General features: G+C 43.3%; 1 protein-coding gene across 3 annotated transcripts in view; it reads right to left on the reverse strand.

Moving 5' to 3' along the window:
- Nucleotides 1-1,199: 1,199 nt before the first annotated feature.
- The window catches only part of ALDH8A1 (aldehyde dehydrogenase 8 family member A1), a 31,695-nt gene continuing 12,575 nt past the window's right edge, over nt 1,200-20,319 (reverse strand). For 2 of the 3 annotated variants that reach the window (XM_023230683.2, XM_023230684.2), the window contains 3 exons: nt 16,510-16,766; nt 12,823-12,984; nt 1,204-2,689 (listed from right to left, as the gene is read on the reverse strand). In XM_023230683.2, the coding sequence (XP_023086451.1) occupies nt 2,237-2,689; nt 12,823-12,984; nt 16,510-16,766 (872 nt within the window). In that variant the 3' untranslated portion in view covers nt 1,204-2,236. Of the gene's footprint in view, nt 2,690-12,822; nt 12,985-16,509; nt 16,767-20,319 lie in introns of all 3 variants that reach the window. The other variant, XM_023230685.2, reaches the window with a different exon arrangement.

Consider the following 20,319-nt stretch of genomic DNA (forward strand, 5'->3'; position numbering starts at 1 on the left):
ATGAGCCCAGGAGGAGTTTTAGAGATCCAAAAGACCCAGAAGTAGGGAAATGGCATCCAGGATGTCTGTCAGCCGGAAGCAGGCCTCTCTGCAGGCAGGACCCAGGGCCAAGACAGGAACCAACAAGAGTAGGGCTGACTCTGAGCCTTGGAGAGAACAGTCTCCTGGACCAAGACAAGCCGGTGGAAGGTGGCTGTCCAGGCACAGGGATCAAGGAGTCAGTTGCTAGAATTTGGAATCAAGATACAGTTTGGGTCTCAGGAATAAGGATGAGCTTCGGCCAGCCCATTTACAAGAGTGAAGATGCAGATTCCTAGAGACTAGAGTTGCTGAAATTCCTCCTGCTGATGTTCAAATTGGTTCTTCACTAAAGTGATTAAGGTCAAGGGGACTCAGCTGAGGAAGAGAAGAAGCAAGGAAAGGGAAAGGGGAGGTAGAATCTAGAGCCAGGTATTATCCAACACCATCACTTGATCTGAAAGGGGCTGGCTTTTATTTCTCAGCATTTGCAAATAAGCCAATATATCTGAAATCCTAAGCAAAATTATAAAGCTTAGTCTTCCCCTCTCATCACCCTCAACCACACACACACAAACCATGGAACAGATACCCCAGAGCACCAGGAAGACTTTGTTCCCTTCCTAGAACTTGCTTTGAGCACCTTCTGTATGCCAGGCACTATGTACCAGCAGCCTTGGCCTTCAACACTCCTGTCCAGTTACGGAGACAGACATGCAAACAGATCACTCCCATCGGTGTAGGAAGGCCCACGCTGGAGGTGTTCCTGAGTAGCATGACTACTGAGGAAGGGCCTTGAAGTGGAGGTGGGTAGGAGAGAGGATGGGGGAGGCAAAACAAGAAGGAAACTTGGAGGGGGAGATGTAACACCATGTGTGCCAGGAACCACAGGTACTTCACTGCTTCCTGAGCACCAGCTAAGGCAAGTGGAAGCAGGTGAGAGATCATGGGTTTTGGAGCCTGAAAGTCCTGGTTTCAAACCGTACCTCTACCCATACCATGTGTGTGACCTTGGTTATGTTGCTCGACCTCTATAAACCTCAGTTTTCTCCTGTGATCATTTGGGGATCCAAAAAAGAAAAAAGCATTTGAAATCTTTATTACTTAGTAAAACGTCCATATTCCTAAGAGGATGGGGATAAGGAGGAACGCATTCAAAAATAAGATACATGCCATACTGGTTACTAAAATTGCTTAACATTTATCACTTCTTTTGGGGTTCGTAAGTTGCAAGCCTCACTAGATGCATACACTAAGAAATGGAATTGATTGGACTTGACCGTAGGAATAGATCCAACTATGTCTTCTTCTTCTTCCAAGTTTCCTCCAAAAGTGGTAGTTATTTTGTTTTTCTTCATCCTTATAGAGATACATTTAGTAGAGCTTACCACATAAGCTTCCCCTAACAAATTCCAAAGACATCCACTGCCTCCTTACGTAATGAGATACAATCAAAGATCAGTTAGCCATACTAGTGGCTAATAGACCAGGAGAACATCTCCATAATCTCTCCAAAGATGGCAAATTATGGCTATTTGTTTCTTTTTGGGTTTGTAGCATTTTTTTTTAAAGACAAGGTCTCACTCTGTCCCACAGGCTGAAATGCAGTGGCATGATCATGGCTCACTGCAGCCTCAACAGCCCGGGCTCAAGTGATCCTCCCACCTCAGACTCCCAAGTAGCTGGGGCTATAGGCAGAGGGCATCATACCCAGCTAATTTTTAAATTTTTGGTAAAGACAGGATCTCACCATGTTGCCTAGGCTGATCTCAAACTTCTGAACTCAAGTGATCTGCCCGCCTTGGCCTCCCAAAGTGCTAGGATTATAGGCATGAGGCACTGTGCCTGATTGTAGATTTTTTTTTAATTTACCATATACTTGCAAATGAAATAATCTGATTATCTGGAGATTCTGAAGAGTTCAATGAAGATGATGAAAGAAACACTATAAAAACATAACCTGGGAGGAGCTTGACAACTGTTTGGCATCATTGTTCTGTCTTCCTACTTCGAAGTCTTTTCTTCTGAGTCCACATTGAAAATAGACAGTACCTCTTCACTATTGGGTAAAATTACTAAGAACTGAGGATAAGCTAGAGATAACCTTCTGCCAAGTCAAGGCATAGCTGGAATTCATGCCATGATTTTCATCCAACGCGTTGAACAACTGATCCCAGCAGCCAGGCATTGGCCATAGTGGCTCCATCATTAGCAAAGATCAGTGTTTAACGGTGATGGTTTTGATCTCAGTGAAGAAGTCATAAGAGTCCTTGGCTCCTTCTCTACCTATTCCAGAACTCTTCATCCCCCCGAAAGGAAGGTTCAGCTCCCTGATGAGCCAGCAGTTGGTCCAGACCAAGCCAGACTGCAGCTTCTTAGCCACCCGGTGGACACGTCCCACATTGCTGGACCACACAGTAGCTGCCAGCCCATACTTAACGTTGTTGGCTCTTTCAATCACCTCCTCTTCACTATCAAAGGGGACGACACACGTCACTGGACCAAATATCTCTTCCGTCATGCAGCAGGATTCATCCTTAATGTCTGTTATCACCGTGGGAAGCATAAAGTAGCCTGCCTGGTTCCTGGCGGGGAGGTTCAACTTATCCACTCCCTCACCGCACCAAATTTGGGCACCTTCAGCAAGAGCTCTCTTGACGTAACTTCTGACCTGCGTGGGTAAAAATCATAATTAGCAATGTCTTACCATGTGGCTTCACACAAATCAGCAGAAAATTCAATGTTTTCTAATCAGCTCAGAAGGAGGGATAAGGTCATTCCTAAGAAATCTAGGGTCAATTATCTTATCACTCAGCTGCTAAGCAGGAGGGCAGAGGTGCTCCAAGCATCATTTGGGCATTCACCTTTCATACATAAGTGAGGGAAGTAATTATTTAATGTCTAAGTGCCAGGAACTCAGATAAGTGCTTTTCATACAATCTCAGTTGATTGCCTCAAAACATTATTAGCTATTGTTAATCTATTATTATCTTCTATTTGCTGATAGTATAATTGAGTGTGAAAAATATAAATGGTTCATAGAGCTAATAAACAGTAAAGTTAGAATTCACACTCATGTATATTCTGTAGCTAAATACACGAAATAATATTTTCTCCCTTTTTGAGAGCTATGTCCATTGCAGAAAATGGGAAGAAAAAGATGTGTAAGATTTAGTTAAAGGCCAGAATGCCCTTTAATAGATGAGCTTCCAGAACAAATCATTTCTAATTTCTAGTCTCATTACTAAATATACTCTGAAAATATGCCTAGGTAATATATTTTAGCTAACTATAATGGGAAATAAGTTATGTAGCAAGTTAACTCGTAATAATTATATATATAAATAAACATTGTTGAAGTCACAATTATATGTTTTTCTACCCCAAGGGGTATTATAAGCAAAAGAGAAGTGTAAAAGTAGTCCTAAAAATTAAAAATGTAGAACAGCAGTAAAGAAGTAAACCAAAGACAGGGTAAATTTTGCGATAATGTTTTGGATTTTTACTTATCTATCGAGAATTCTGCCCCAGGATTACATTAGAACTCCATTATAGAACTATATTCAGTATAGAACTATATTCAGTGTAGAACTATATGTATATTTTCCATGTAAAATAGAGGTAATATTATTCTATTATTAAATTTGCTCCAAGTTTGTAGAATTAATAAGCCATGAAGTTAAAGACTTTTTTTAGAGACAGTGTCTCACTGTGTCACCCAGGCTGCAATGCAGTGGCACGACCATGGCTTGCTGCAGCCTTGAAGACTCCTGGACTGAAGAGATCCTCCCACCTCAGCCTCTCGAGTAGCTGAGACTATAAACACAAATCATCATGTCTAATTCATTTTGTTTAAATTCCTAAAGAGATGGGGTCTTGCTGTGTTGCCCAGGCTGGTCTTCAACTCCTGGTCTCAATTGATCCGCCCAAAGTGTTGGGATTACAGGAATGAACCACCACACCCAGCTCAAGACTTTTTTAAAAAGTAGAACAGTTGGTACAGATTTATATTCCCTTCCATTAACCTCCACCCCCAACATCCATAGTGATCTCGAAGTTTTCCCAGAATATACGCTCTTCTAGTTTGTGGGTAGAAAATAAAATAAGTTTGTACCTCTCTTGATCCCTACTCTCTTTCTTCTTTTGAAAATAACTCATCCACATTAATTAAAAGTTCCCAAAGGTGAGTGTCCTGTGTGAACAGGGGAATTGAGGTGCAGCTGTCCAGAGGCCCTGCTGGGATGCAGTGGCTGGACTTCATCAATGATTCAGCACAGCACAAGGAGTACCTGGCTTTAGACCATTATGTCTGAATGAGATCACATGATTTATCTCTCAGAAGCTCTTGGAATAATAAAAGATAAAGAGAAGTGTCAGTCTTCAAATTGTGAACTTATCAAAACATTTAATATCTAAGGTGACACACTAATTGAATTCATTTCCTAGAGAAAGTATGACTAGATGATATCTACCTTAGCAGCTTGGGAACAGAGATTTTCAATAAATTCTGGGGGGGGGGGGGGGAGAAAAAAACCATGACTAGTAATATGCTATAAATGTAAGAAATTATTATAAAATTTTTTCTTCAGGAGAGAGAACAGTTAGTACTCAGTAGCTTTAGACATAAAATCAGAGCACAGGGGTTAGAAGAGTAACTCCGAGAGCCAAGCTGTATTCAAACCCCAGTTCACCCATTTACTAGCTGAGGGCTTTTAGATGTCCTATGCCTCAGTTTCCTTATCTGAAACATAGAATTACCACAGTCACTAATTCATAGGGCTCTTGAGAGAATTAAATAAAATAATAATACAAAAGATTTAGCATAATGCCTGGTACATAGTAAGCCTTTTTGACTGTCAGCCTCTGTTGTTATTGATGATGTTGGTGATGACAATGAAATGACTGACCCGACACTTATTAGCAGAGAGACCTCAGAGACACCCCTCATTCTGTAGGTCAGGCTTTTTATCTGATAAAAGGGGACAGGAAACTGCAACAGTGGGCCTTGGTTAGGTCTGAATCTTGGCCCTAGCAGGGGATGCACCCGTTAGCTTTTTCTGTGCTGCCTCCAGTCTCATTGTAAACCCTGCAGAATTCTCTCTATATAGTTGCCTGCATCTTTAGGCAGACAGGTACACAGCCAGATCCTCTAGAGTGTCAAGTAGGGAATGATTCAGGAGGAAGAAAGAAAAACAAAAAGCAACCCTGCGAAAAGGCAAATAGAGCCTTATCTTCAATCCACAAGGATAGAATCCCCTGCAGGTTACTAAGCATTCCATGGAGTCACTGGCACCCTGGGAAATCATACCCCCATTTAGGAGCATGTTGTATCTCCATAAGTCCTTGAGCCCTCAACCATTACAAAACAACTTGTACATATTCTAATTGGATTCTTTTGCCAACGGCATTGCCACCTATTGCGGCAATCACGCAGAGGTAGGACGGACATGAAAACTCCAGACTCCACATGGCCAATTTGATTTGGAGAAGACAAAAACACACTGTAGGGGCAGAGAGTGCTGGCATGCAGATGGCAGCCCGGCCTTCCTGGGCACTCAGACCCAAAGCTTTCTAGGGTAACACGAGGAAAGATGACCATCAGCAGAGGGCATCCGCTGCCTCCTCCAGCAAAGATGGTTTGACACACAGAACTGAAGCGTCACAATCTGAAGAGGCCATACTTAACATTTCTCTAGGTGTTTCTATTAGCTCTCTCCCAAAAGGCAGAGACAGCAGGGCTTTCTCACTAGAACTCAGCTGAAAGCCTCATGAGGAGCCCAGCTGGTGGGAGGCTCACTCAGTGTAAAGCCTATCTCATTTCATCTGTGCACACACTCAGAGTGAAGCAGTGAGGATGGCAGATGCCCAGTGATCCTCTAAGCCACAGGAAGATGGGTCAGCAGGCTGTTTCCCAGCAGAAGGTAGATCCTCCTGAGGCTTTATACAGAGGAGGCATTGCGGGCAGAGCTGAGAGGAGTTCTACTCTATGTGGGAGGGATCGAACAGAGAGGATGACAAAATAAGGCAAGCTACATAGATACCAGCAGTTCTAGATGTGCTGTGGTTATGGAAATACCATCCTTACTGTTTTTCTCTTAAAAAACTTGGCTGCTGATAAGTACCATTTTCAAGTTTTCAACAGTGAATAACTTTCTCTTTTTTTCCTTTTTTTGAGACAGAGTCTCACTCTTGTCGCCCAGGCTGGAGTGCAATGGTGTGATCTTGGCTCGCTGCAACCTCTGCCTCCCGGGTTCAAGCGATTCTCCTGCCTCAGCCTCCCGAGTATCTGGGGCTACAGGTGCGAGCCACCATGCCCAGCTAATGTTTGTATTTTTAGTAGAGACGGGGTTTCACCATGTTGGCCAGGCTGGTCTCAAACTCCTAACCTCAAGTGATCCGCCCTCCTTGGCCTCCCAAAGTGCTGGGATTACAGGCATGAGCCACTGTGCCCAATCTAACAGTGAATAACTTTTTAACCATGGCCAAAATCTTTCCCCTTGGAAGCAGTGGAATTTTGGAGCTTTCTGAGATGAGTACACACTATTTAGCTATACTTAGTTTTAATAAGAATAGTTGCTGAAAAATTATTTTCTATAAGGATCAAGCAGAAAATCGAAAGTAGTTGATTGAAAAGTCTTCAGTTGAGTTAATAGTAACATGCTGGTTTCTTAGCATGAACACATGTTCCTTAGGACTGTAAGATGCCAACAACAGGAAAACCTGGGTGAGTGGATATAAAAATTCTCTGCCTTATCTTTGAAACATTCTATAAATCTTAAATTATTACAAAGTAGAAGGATTATTTTATTTTTTGAGACAGCATCTCACTGTCACCCAGGCTGGAATTCAGTGGCGTGATTTCAGCTCACTGCAACCTTGACCTCCTGGGGTTCAGGTGATCCTCCTGCCTCAGCCTTCTGAGTAGCTGGGACTACAGGCATGCACCACCACGCCTGGCTAAATATTTTTGTATAATTTTTAGAGACAGGGTTTTACCATTTTGCCCAGGCTGCTCCTGGGCTCAAGTGAACTTCCTGCGTTGGCGTCCCAAAGTGCTAGGATTACAGGCATGAGCCACCATGCCCAACGAAGATTTATTTTAAAAAAAAGAAAAAGAAAAAGAGAAGAAAAGAAAAATTGACAGAGAGAAAGTGTTCAATGGTAAAAATATCTAGGGGCTTTCAAAAGTTTTGCTTAAAAGATAAATATGAGTTTATGGCCTTATATTTTAATATGGTCAGAAAAAAATTGGTAACTGCTAAGATTCATCATTTCCAAAGTGATCCATGGCACCTAAGTATACTAAATTGAAATAATATTAAGCTAATACAACTAACATGTGAAACAGATGCTTGATTTTCAGGCATAATTTGGTTCAATAGAAGATGGCATTTCTGGACTTAGATATGTCCAGGAGAAGCTGACACCATGTCTAGGGCTTTGCCAATATTTCAAGTTTTAAAAATGTTGAATATAATAAGTAGTTTAGATCTATTAGAAATCTTGGTTTTTGTCCACAGCTTCTGCAGCTGTGATGCTAGAAATAATGAGGAATGAGAAATGAGGAATAGTGGCCTTCCCATTTCTCCTCCCTTTAGGGGAAGATGGGGTTGGTAAAAACATGGTGTATAAGATGGGGTGATGTAAGCACTACGTTAAGGCAAATTTATTATTAGGGAGGTGCAAGGGATGAAAATTAGTTGTAAAAATATTAGGAGCTCCGACACGAGAATCTTCTTCCTGGGAGTTATTGTGGTCAAGCCCAGCAAAGTACTCTAGGTCCCCTGATTCCCTGCATGCACAGCTTGGAGCTGGCCAGAACAAGGTGAGCCCTAGGGAAACCAAGCTCTCCCTGCATGTCTTAGTCTGGATTCAGATAAGAACTTGCTTGACAAAATCCAAATAGGGAGCTGGGCTGAGGCAGAAGGAGGGCGGGCCAGAGAGGCACACATCTTCAGAAACTCAGAGTAGGGTGTCGCTCCCACATGTATGCCTGTGCTACCGGGACATGAACTTGCAAACCGAGTCCTCTGCTACCATCTGCCACGGGCAGAGTCCTCACACATATTTGCCTGATAACAAAAACTATCACAAGAGACTCTACCAAAACCACAACCTTGCACAAAGGCCACCGCAACGTTGCCCAAAAAATACCTCAAGGATGTTTATACAACAACTGTCCCTTCAACCTTGGACTGGTGCTCCCATTTAATAATAAATCACCCTTATTATTGATTCTTATAGCCAACGATAATTGTTTCAAAACGACATTCTGTCACCTTCCTCATTTTACCTTTAAAAACCCTCGTCTTCCTTTACCTCCCTGGCTATGCCCAGAATCCATCACAACATGCATATCCCAGTTTATAATCTTCTGGCATTAATTCCCAAAGAAAGTCGCTTTTATTTTCTTTAGAGAGCCCTTCTCTATGTTGTTATTTTAGGTTGAAAGATTCTAACCACAAACCTACTGAAGAAAAGGTAATCTAGGTCTTCTCTGTGGAGTCACTCATAGACACAATGTTCAGGGTATATATTTTACTCTAGGGAAAAATATGGATAGTTTATGCTGAAGTATTCTGACACCTAAACTCGCTAAATTCTGTGTTTATTTTATGGGTGATGAAAACTACTAGGAATCACCACAACACAAAACTAAAGTTTAAGAATTTGGGAGGCATTCCAAGTGTGAATGGTGTCTATAACTAAAATGTGTTATAAATAGAAATATTTTGGTACCTTTTTAATAAGTTGATTCTTGAGAAACACAAGGACAGTGGAGAAATATGAACCTGCAGAAATTTTTTCACTTGTATATTTGTAGGAATGCTATAGAAATCTGAAATTATTTTTGATAATGATCTAGATGTAATTTTTTAGATTCCTAAATTGGCATTTAAAAAGTTAGACTTGTATACTGTTGAGGTATTAAAGATCCATATTTAACCAAATGTTTTCAGAAAACTAGAGTTAGATACCAAAACTACTTGTGACCTAAGCTGGAATCACCAATACTTGTACCATTGTGAGCAGTTAAAGAGGAATTTCAAGCCAAACCTCAAAGGCATGTATGTGTCTATACAGCCCCTTTATCATTGTTATGATTTAGTGATCAGTGACACTAGAGGCTCCAGGCTCAGATGGTTCAAGCATTTTCTTGGAGAAAGGCTGGGTTTTAGTTTTTGTATTTATTTTGTTTTTCCTTTCAGAATCTTGATGCTGAGTCATGCTGGCCAGAGATGGCCAGGACCTGTGCATTTTGGACCGAATTCCAGGTAGTTTAATCTAAGGATCAAAAAAAATTCAAGGAAAATGGATACCTTAAATTTGGGGGATATACTGTAACTGGAACACATCATGTGGTGTTAATTCAGTCATTCGCCCAACAAATACTATGCACCTACTACGTTCCAGGAGCCTTCTAGAGTCTAAAGATACAGCAATGAATAAAACAGACCAAGAAGCTGACATTCTAGTCCAGGGAAGATAGTAAAGGGGTAAGACATATATATTGCATGTCAGATGACAGTAAGAACCATGGAGAAAAATAAAGCTCCAAAGAAGTCAAAGTTGTAAAAGGTACCACTGTGTATAGGGTAGGCAGGAAAGCCCTCATTCAGGTGACATCTACTCTAAGAAGGGGAAGGAGAGAGCCATGCATACATCCGAAGGAAGAGCATTCCAGGCAGCATGAGCAACAAGAGCAACGGCCAAGAAGGAGGGGGGTGCCTGGTATTTTCCAGGAAGAACAGGGAGGCCAGTATGCAGGAGTGGAATGAGGAAAGGGAAGGGTCACAGAGGTAATGGGAAAGATCGTAGCCAGTTTCTTAGGTTATTCTAAAGACTTAGGCATTGACTGTGAGTAACACGGGGTATGACCATACACAGCATGACACATCATCACCAGTGATGAAATTACTACGATATTAGAGCAAGGTTTAAAAGGTAATTTCGCTACATTAGAAATGTCAGCATGAACTCAGGAGCCTTCTGTTGTTGCTGTTGTCGCTGTTGTTGTTTGAGACAGGGTCTCATTCTGTGGCCCAGATTGGAGGGCAGTAGCGGAATCTGCAGCCTCCACTTTCCAGGCTCAAGTGATTCTCCTGCCTCTGCCTCCCAAATAGCTGGGATTATAGGTGCGTGCCACCACTGCCTGGCTAATTTTTGTGTTTTTAGTAGAGACGGGGTTTCACCATGTTGGCCAGGCTAGTCTTGAACTCCTCACGTCGAATGATCCACCCGCCTCAGCCTTCCAAACTGCTGGGATTACAGGCATAAGCCAACGCACCCAGCCAGGACCCTTCTTAAAAAAGGCAGTGTGGCCAAGCGTAGTGGCTCACACCTTTAATCCCAGCACTTTGGGAGGCCAAGGTGGGCAGATCACCTGAAGTCAGGAGATCAAGATCAGCCTGGCCAACATGGTGAAACCCTGTCTCTACTAAAAACACAAAAATTAGCTGGGCGTGGTGGCACACACCTGTAGTCCCAGCTACTTGGGAGGCCGAGACAGGAGAACTGCTTGAACCCAGGAGGTGGAGGTTGCAGTGAGCCAAGATCGTGCCACTGCACTCCAGCCTAGGTGACAGAGTGAGACTCCATCTCGAAAAAATAAATAAATAAAAAATAAAAAAAAGGGCAGTGTGTGTGAAGCATCACAAGGTTTTAAGCCACCTCTTCTTGATCTCTTCTTGGATGTCATTAAGCCACTTGTTATGTAATAGGAGATCCCCTAATGGTCACCCTTAAGCTCAAATGCTGGCGTTGATCACCATTCTCCACTGAAAGGAACCAAGGCTCAGCAGAGAGAGGTCTTGTTGTCCATGTGTAGCAGAGCAATTGAGACCACCTGAGGTCGCCTGTTGTCACAGGACAGAGATGTCTACAGGTGGGCCTCCAGTGGGCTCAGAAGGACAACAGAGCAGGTTAAAGAGAGGGCTCCTGGAGTGGTTTTAAAGGTGAGGGCATGTGGCCTATTTAGTGTTGCATTTCATAAACACATAGAATCTGCAATCTATGCCAATTACTAGAACTCATTAGCGTCTTGTTTAAGTCATCACAATATTAAATATTTAATTCTCCAACAGTGGCTCACGTCAGCTTAGTACATGTTAAAAAAAATAATAAGAAGAAGCCTCCTGTGGCCAAGGAGGAACATACTGGGCATCAAAAATATTGTATGAAAGTCCACAGGAATTACAACGTATTGAAGACAAATATTTAGAGTAGCACAGAGAAAAGCCATAGCTACCAATATGAGTCAAAGTGTGGCATTGATTTCTCTCTCTTACATACACACAGAGAGAGAGAGAGAGAGAGATCATTCAACTGATACAGAAAAGTCACTACTTCTATTTGTTTCACTAATATATATTCTCTCACTGGGTAACTAAAATAGTTATGATGGTAGCGACTAAAATAGAGAAAAATAGTGTATCTGTTGAGTTGATACAGAAAGAACTTTGAAATTCTGAGTGAGTGAGTTGCACAGGGAACCTCACACTGCAGTATCGCCTGAACCTGCTGAAAGGTACTCTAGGAGGTTCACTTTTGTTCCACCCCTTCCTGTTTCCCAGGAAGCGGTCGGAGGCATACTAACATTGTTTTACACCAGTCATTTGCAGGTGTGGGCAGGTAGGCAGGGAGCACTAGTGTCCAAAAGAGCCAGAATGAGAGAGAACAGGGGAGTCTCCCGCACCTGGAAAATCTTCACTCCATGCAGGACCATCAACAACTATTGGTCTCACCGGACATTCTGCGGACCATTGTCTATGTACCCACAATCCTGTAGGTAAATTTAGCTGGAGAAAAACACGCCATGCTGGTCAGCCTCACTTTAAATAAATGACTACAAGCCTCAAGTGAGCCCTTTGAGCTGTTCTGCTAATGACTTGGTCATTTCCCAGTTCTTTTCTCGTGACCTACTGCTAGATTATTTCATACCCTCTCCTCCCTCCTGAAACCTTCAACACCTTTTCCCCTCCTCACCCTGATGCCTGTTTCACTGAGAAAACAGAAGAAATAAGTACAGGCCTTCAAGCTACTTCATCTTTCCATCTGCAAGCAACTGTGTTGCAGTGTCCTGAAAGTCAAAGTTAAATATAGTCAACGTGGGAGTGGAGTGCACTGTGCAGTGTCAGGGATTTCTACAAACTTACGTAAATGCTCTGTCTCTCATTGGCTGGCTGATGGGGACAAGTTTCCCTCAGTGGCACTGAGCTGAAAGCAGAGTCCTTCTGACTCCAAAATGTATGACTTATTTTGGGAGTCACATCTGGTAATAAATTAAAATAACCCTAAATGGCAGTCAAGGGCCAGATCTGCTTTTCTTAAAAAATGACCCTAAAGATCTGAGTTTCATCAATCACTCAGAGACTATCAGTGGTTTCTTCCAGATGGGCTACCCCTGGTCCCCCACTGACTAAGGACGACACAATTTGGACTGTTTGTGTCGGCACTTCTGGCTATAAACCAGAGGCAGACCTTTTCCAAAGAGAATGCTTGCCTGTAGAAATCACTGGCACTCTTCCACATCACCCTTATTAGCTGATCTTTCTGTTTTGAAATTTGGCTTCCCCTCTCTACTGGTGGTATCTCCACGCTGACTTCTCAAGTTCATTAATTCCATGTGAATGCACTTTCACCGGGACTGCCTTTGCATATTCTTATCCACAGTGTCTAGACTCTGTGTCCAAAAATGGGGTAGTAACTAACAATATTTCCGAGTCTGATGTGTGCACTGCTCATACTGAGCTTCTCTTCAAATAAGAACTTATTCTGTAACTTACATGGCAGAAATTTACTCACTTTCTCCAAATGTGCTTTACTTATCAGAGCACCCATGCTGGCCAATGGATCAGAGGGAATGCCGACTTTCCACTTTCTGGTAGCTTCTACAAATCTCTTTAAAAATTCAGTATAGATGCTCTTCTGGACAAAGATCCTGCTGGTACAGAGACAGATTTCACCCTGCCAAGAATGAGAAGAAGGACAAGGCTGGAGACACTCTCCTTCATGGATAGAGCACTCCGCACTTTTCAGTACCTGCCACGTATCAGGCACTGGTCTAGGCAATGGGGTACAATGGTAAATAAGACAAACTCCCCACCATGTGGGACACATAGTCTTGTGGGAAAGACAAACAAAAACACAAGTACATAAACTCAGTAAATAATATAACTTCAGGTTGTGATCAAAACCATAAAAGAAAATTAAGCAGAGGATGGGAATGGAAACTGACGGCAAGGGCAGGGGCAGCTGTTTTACAGAAGGGAGTCATGGGGGGCACGTGCAAAGAGGGTGCATTTGCCTGGAATCTTGACTGATGTGAAGCCACGAGACGGGAAAAGATCTGGAGGCGGGGAATTCTTCAGAGTAAGTACAGAGGACCTGCAGCAGGAATGAGCTGGTGTGCATGAGGAAAAGCAGCTGGTGGGGCTGAGGCTGGAAGAGGATGCAGGGACAAGAAGTGCATAGTAGGAGAGGAGGTCAGGAGGCTAGCAAGGCTCTATTGTGCAGTCTTGTAGGTTCATAAAGAGATTATGTTTTATTCTCAGTATCATGAAAAAATGAGGGAAGGTTTTAAGCATCAGAATGATACGATCAGATTTACATTTTAACATGCTCATTCTGGCAGCCGTGGGAAAATAGGATGGAAGGAAACAAGTGTAGGAACAGAGCAGAGGAGGTAAGAGAATATTCCAGAAGTCCAGATGCCTGTAGGTGGCTGGGACCAGGGAGGCGTCCATGGAGATGCAGAGAAGTGAAAAGGACCCACTGAGTTCAACAGGTTCTTCCAGGGGCCTGGGACCTCCGAAGAGTGATGAAGCTGGCACAGATGCATTGGAGAAGTGATGGGATTCAGGATATACCTTAAAGACAGAACCAACAGGACCTGTCGATGGAAAGAGAGGGCAAGAACAAGAGTAGGCCGCACAGGGGATGGTGGTGCTGTTCCCTGGCAGGGCAGACTTGAGGTGGGAAGAGGATTGGTATTGCAAGGAAGGGAGAGGGAGGGAATTGAGAGCTCTGCTTCGGACACGCTGGGTTTCAGATGCCTCACAGACATCAAATAGAGATGCTGAGTGTGCAGGGGAGGGGTTATAACAGATTTCTCAGTGAAAAATAACCCTATCATTTGAATATAGCATGTAACAGTTTACAAACCACATTCTAGACTTTCAAAGCATCATTTATGCATGACAAGTACATAAATGCATAAACATTTTCACCATGTTTGTGTTTGACTTCACAAAAATCCTAGGAAATAGAAGGCTCCTGATTGTCCTGGTATTTGTACAAAGATTCATTGTCCAGATTAAACCATTAATGTTTTGAAATAATACATTCTTTCTGCAACCAGGATTGCTGTTAGGATCATCTCCATATCTAGCTTGAGAAATGTCTAAACACTTGATACTTTCATTTGCACAAGTACCCTGTGACATCAGGGAAGGAGAGCATGACCAAGAGGCTAGAGGGGTTTACCCAATTCCCTGTTGCTCAGTGCCCGGAAAGCATAGGTAAGCATACCAAGATGCCCAGAAGAAAGACTTTGGAGAGAGTAAGAAAAGGACAGTATCATTCATTGAGTGCCTATTGTCAAGCCAGACACTGCGCAGGATGCTTTCCTCATTATAAATAATTCTGTAGCCTGTTAGCTTTTCCAGTTTACAGTTAGGAAAAAATGCTTTGAATTAGTATATGTCCAAGGTCACACAGAGATGCTTCAAAAAAGCCAATTACATTCAATTAAGGAAGAAATACGCACGACATAGAATTCATTGCTCAGCTAAATCAAACTGCTTTATTTATTTTGCCTAAAATCCATTTGTGACCTTGGATTAGCCAATGAGTTAGGTGTACGTCTCTTTCCCCATTTACATTTGAAAACACTCCCAAAAGAAAGGTTACCTGGGCAAACTCAAATCCTTGCACAATTCTGGTAGGAGAGAAGCTTACACTTCTTATTTCCATGCTCAGAATTTGTTTTTTTGTTTTGTTTTTGAGATGGAGTCTTGCTCTTATCACCCAGGCTGGAGTGCAGAGGTGCAATCTCGGCTCACTGCAATCTCCGCCTCCCGGTTTTAAGAGATTCTCCTGTCTGAGCCTCCCAAGTAGCTGAGATTACAGGTGCCCACCACTATGCCCAGCTAATTTTTGTATTTTTAGTAGAGATGGGGTTTTGCCATGTTGGCCAGGCTGGTCTCGAACTCCTGACCTCAGGTGATCCACCCACCTCGGCCTCCCAAAGTGCTGGGACTACAGGTGTGAGCCACCACACCTGGCTCCTCAGAATTTGTTTAGTACAGAGTTTACCTTTCTCTCATCTTAGTTTCTCAGTCCACAAAATTTGTCCCTCTGTTGTTGTCTCTAAGCCATGAAAACACTTGGTTTAATTGTTCACTTGAAACTTGCTTAATGGTTAAATTAGTTGTATTGTAAAAGTACATTGTCTATTGATCCAGAAACTGTCTTTCTAGCCACTTCAAGAGTTACAGTGAGAGAAATAATTACACTTATGATTATCATGAAGATAATAATTGAAAGTAACATTTTTCACTCTATACTCATGAAAACCCTGTTAGAAGACATCATTATTGTTCACATGATTTTATCAGTGAAGCAATGCAGTTTCAAAAGCTTATGCAATATTCAGTGTCACCTGAGTTAGCTCAATACAGATATCTCTCATTTCACTGCTCTTTCCTTCTGTGAAGTTCTAGGTCTTTGGCCTGTGTCTTTATTCTCTGTTAAAATAAAAATATCCTTTGAAGAAAATCATCCAGTGTTTATGTACATCTGCTATATCCTAGGCAGTATTCTAAGCATTGACATTGAAAATACCACACAAAAGCAGGCACCGTTTCCATCTTCTTGCAGCCCACCGTTTAGTTGATCTGGTCTAGTGTTCTTAACTCTTTGGAATGCCATAGCCTTAAAGAATCTGCCAAAAACTACAGAGCCCAGAGAAATATCTGTTATGTAATTTTAGAAGCTACAATGATGCCCTGAAGCTGATCCATGAATCCACGCCGAGAAATCTTCTCTAGTCAGTTTCAGGTATTTGGAACTCAGTGTATGAATGCATTTGGAATACTTTTGAAATGAGAGTAAGGTTTACTGGGAATAGGATATTTGAACCACAAGCAAAGACAAGGTTTAAGAAAAGAATAAAAGACAAGACAGGGCAACTGTGTGAATAAGAAATGGAGATGCTCGGAGCAGCAAAATCAATCATTCCACCATGGCTGGTGCCTGATAAAAGCTGTGCAACTCAAGAGGAATTTGCTGAACAGAAGCTGTGACTCCACAGGGCCACTAATTAATGTTCAAATTGAGCACAGAGTTAAGGGAATCACACAATGTACTGATCCTGCCTTCACGGAAATGGCACTGGATTGACCTGCTTCCTCCCAGGCATTGCACTGTGACGAAACAGATCCAGCTTGACAGGGCCATGGAGGGGAGGGAGAAGAACCCCAGGGGACATACCTGGTTGGCAAAGCTGGACCTGACGGTTGCCGGAATGCACTCATCCAGGTTGGCGTCCTCAAAGATGATGGCAGGATTCTTGCCCCCCAGCTCCAGGGAGAGCTTCTTGCAGTGCGGAGCGCTCAGCTGGGTGATCCGCTCGGCGGTGGGCTGGCTCCCGGTGAAGGAGATCAGGGGCACCTCTGGATGGGACACCAGGGCCTCACCCACCCTGGGCCCAGTTCCAAACACAATATTGACCACACCTGGTGGAACACCTGGACAGGAAACAATATCAGTTATAGTAATTCTCAGTATGTTGAAGAGTTCAAGTTACATGGAAACTCTCCTTGAAAGTCCAATCGCTTGAATGGGAGTGGGTGGGGATGGAGGAAGCACTTGGGTTTTACAACACTTGGAACTTTCATGGCTGCCTCTGGTTTAATAGCGAAGCAAAACCCACAGAGTCACCTCGGCCCACAGTACACCCCAGGTAGGATTCCACCGGATGCTTTCCTAGAGACATGCAGGGTGGAACATATTTTAGGTGATTCGTTCCATAATACTGGCTAGGCCTTAGGGCTTGAGGATGCAGAGATAGTCTCAGGCAGGTCAAGCCCGCTAGGGGAGCAGTCCCCTTGCTCCATCTTGGTGTCCAGGAGTCATAATGCAGTGTGAAAATGTTAAGTAGAGAGGTATATACATGCTGCAGAGGAGCAAAGAAGATATCGACTATCTTGGCCCAGGGAAGCAGGGCAAGGCTCCCCAGCGAGGGTGGGTTTCAGGTTGGAAGTCCTGTGCACCATGCTTATAAACAACATCGTAACACTGTAGGGCCAACTTACAAGTACCACAAACAACCAAAAATGGTGCCCCAACCTTTTCTATCACAAGACCCTGCTACCCTGTATATTCGTGCATTTATGCATGTGTTTTCTTTTTTATTATTTTATTTTATTTTTGAGATGGAGTCTGGCTCTATCGCCAAGGCTGGAGTGCAGTGGCGCCATCTTGGCTCACTGCAACCTCCGCCTCCCGGGTTCAAAAGATTCTCCTGCCTCAGCCTCCCGAGTTGTTAGGATTACAGGCATGCACCACCATGCCTGGCTAAATTTTGTATTTTTAGTAGAGAGGGGATTTCATCATGTCGTCCAGGCTGGCCTCGAACTCCTGACCTCAAGTGACCTGCCCACTTCAGCCTCTCAAAATACTAGGATTATAGGCATGAGCCACTGCACCTGGCCTATCCATGTGTTTTCTGGACTTACTTGGTCATTGCCTGCACACAAATAGAAGGTACACTAGCTAAGGGCAGAAACAGTATCTGTTCTTTGCTCTCCATTGTATACTCTGTGCCACAGCCTAGTTTGGCATTGAGAAATAAAAATAAAATCCTAAGCTCCCCCAGTTCACTGAATAGACCCTCTCTTGGCCAAAGGGATGCCAGAGAAACCTTAAAAATGAAATTCCCAGCCATTATAGGATGAGAGGTCAAACATGCTGTAGTATGACCCTTCCTTATTAATCTTTAACCAGAATTCTTTCCTGAGCGTAAGCAGAAACCAGCTCTAAAAAACAAGAAATGGACAACCTATTCCTTTATCGCCTTTAGCTAACCATCTGAAACTGCAACCAAATTTTCCTCCCTCTTTGCAGTTTGGATGTGGCAGCTCACCAGTCTCACAACGCATCCCTTCCTAAAAACTGACCACCATCTCTGGACTGGTTTTGGCCGACTTGCCGAGGGTATGTCGTGAGGGTTTTCATGTCCTCTGCTTCACCTGTTGACGTCAGATGACCAAAAACTCCACCCTCGGAACATGCTAAGGCTGCCATCTTTTTGGGCACGTGATCCAGTGAAGACACATGAAGCTCTCCTGTGCATGCACCTGTTTCTCCTTTCATAAATATTCATGACTCCTCCCATATCTTACTGAACATGAATATTCAGCCACCCTGCTCAGGAAAATTTCTGTTCCCTTTACCCCTCCTCCAAGTACTTGTTCTCCACTTTGGGCAGAGGCTACGCTTCCCAGCCAGCAAGATGGCCAGTCTGCAGGCTGCAATGCTTTATAAGAAATAAAACCCTCCTTTCCAAATGCATGAACCTTATGATTCTTCAGTTGAGAGCACATGGAACTCAGACTAGTAAATGCAAACATTAGATAGGGTGCTTACTGTGGGCTCACCACTGCTATCCGTGACTCACACCCTTCAGGCTTCACAACAACCTTAGGAGACAGGTAGTTTTATTATACTTAGTTCGCCAGGAAGAAATTTGAGGCAAAGTGAGATTGAATAACAACCAGTAAGCAGCAAAGCCAGCAGGTTAATGACTTTTAAGTAAATGAATGAGTGAATGAATGCTTAGTGTACATTATTCAAATTAGAAATGGTTCATTCATGAATGAGGAAGTTTTAAAAAGAAAATCATCTCTATAATGTCCAAAAAGAAAGTCATCTGTATAATCACGCTGTGTCTAGGCAGTTCTTAGGATTGGCCTAAGTGTTGCATCTCTGTACCCAATGTGCACATTTGTTGAAATCTAACTTAGGTCAGTCCCAGATTGTAGGTCACGGTCAGATAAGTGGCTGGCACCATGTGAGAGCACCCCGGCTCTGGGCTGGGGCAAAGAAAAGTGTGGAAGGAGAGGCCCTCGCTTGGGATGAAACAAGGACAAGTTTCCCACAGTTTCCTGGGCGGGGCCCAGCATCTCCACCAGTGATGGGGTGTGCTTGTGGGTGAGTGGGGTGTGGGGCAGGACGGGGTGGACTGTTAGACTTTATCAATCCTGAAGGCAAAAAATGAATGGAATCACTGCTAATGTTCACAGTAGTTTCTTGGGTTTTTTTTTTTTTTTTTTTTTGAGACAGAGTGTCTCGCTCTGTCACCCAGGCTGGAGTGCAGTGGCGCTATCACAGCTTACTGCAACCTCCACCTCCCAGGTTCAAGCGATTCCCCTGCCTCAGCCTCCTGAGTAGCTGGGACTACAAGCACCCGCCACCCCCGGTTAATTTTTTTGTATTTTAGTAGAGACGGGGTTTCACCATGTTGGCCAGGATGGTCTTGATCTCCTGACCTCGTGATCTGCCCGCCTCCACCTCCCAAAGTGCTGGGAGTGCAGGCATGAGCCACCACGTCCGGCCCACAGTAGCATTTTAACCGAGTGTGAGAGAGAATGCAGAAGCACTGCATATTTATCCCCATGGTGAAATGAGCCCATGCGGCAGTGAATTGCCTTCCCCTCGATGGTATTAACATTTTGATTACATTCCCTTGGGCTTGGATGCTAATGTCGGCTGGCCATTATTTCCCAGTACCATTTTGACGTTTTATCCAGAAATTAATGGAATTTTTCTCAAGATATCTGCCCTCTAACCTGAAGAGATTCTGGTGATAAGAGGAGGAAAGCAGTTTAATTGACAAATAACAATTTAGCAAAACTCAGGGGAGGTGGCTAACAGACAAGTTAGGAACAGACGAGAACAGACTAGAAAGAAACCCCTCAAATGCAGGGGCTTGGCAGGCTGGCAGCAAGAAGAATTTTAGGCTTAAATAGAGCACACACACACCCTCACACACACACATCCCCCACCCCACCACCCCACACAGCTAATGGGAAGGGCCAGGAAAATGCAGTCAGTGGGGACTCCGGGAATTAGGGCAAATATTTGGTGCCCCCAAGAAACAATGACTATTCCAGGAATCCCACAGAATTATTCACTGTGTCCTTTTAAAAATGAGTTTATTTCAAAGGAAGGTTATCCGTCAAGTCTGTTTAAATGCCCAGGACTAGAGAGGAGCTAACTCTTTAAACATCCAGAATGAAT

The sequence above is a fragment of the Piliocolobus tephrosceles genome, chromosome 5 (assembly GCF_002776525.5).
Source record: "Piliocolobus tephrosceles isolate RC106 chromosome 5, ASM277652v3, whole genome shotgun sequence".
Taxonomy (NCBI): Eukaryota; Metazoa; Chordata; class Mammalia; order Primates; family Cercopithecidae; genus Piliocolobus; species Piliocolobus tephrosceles.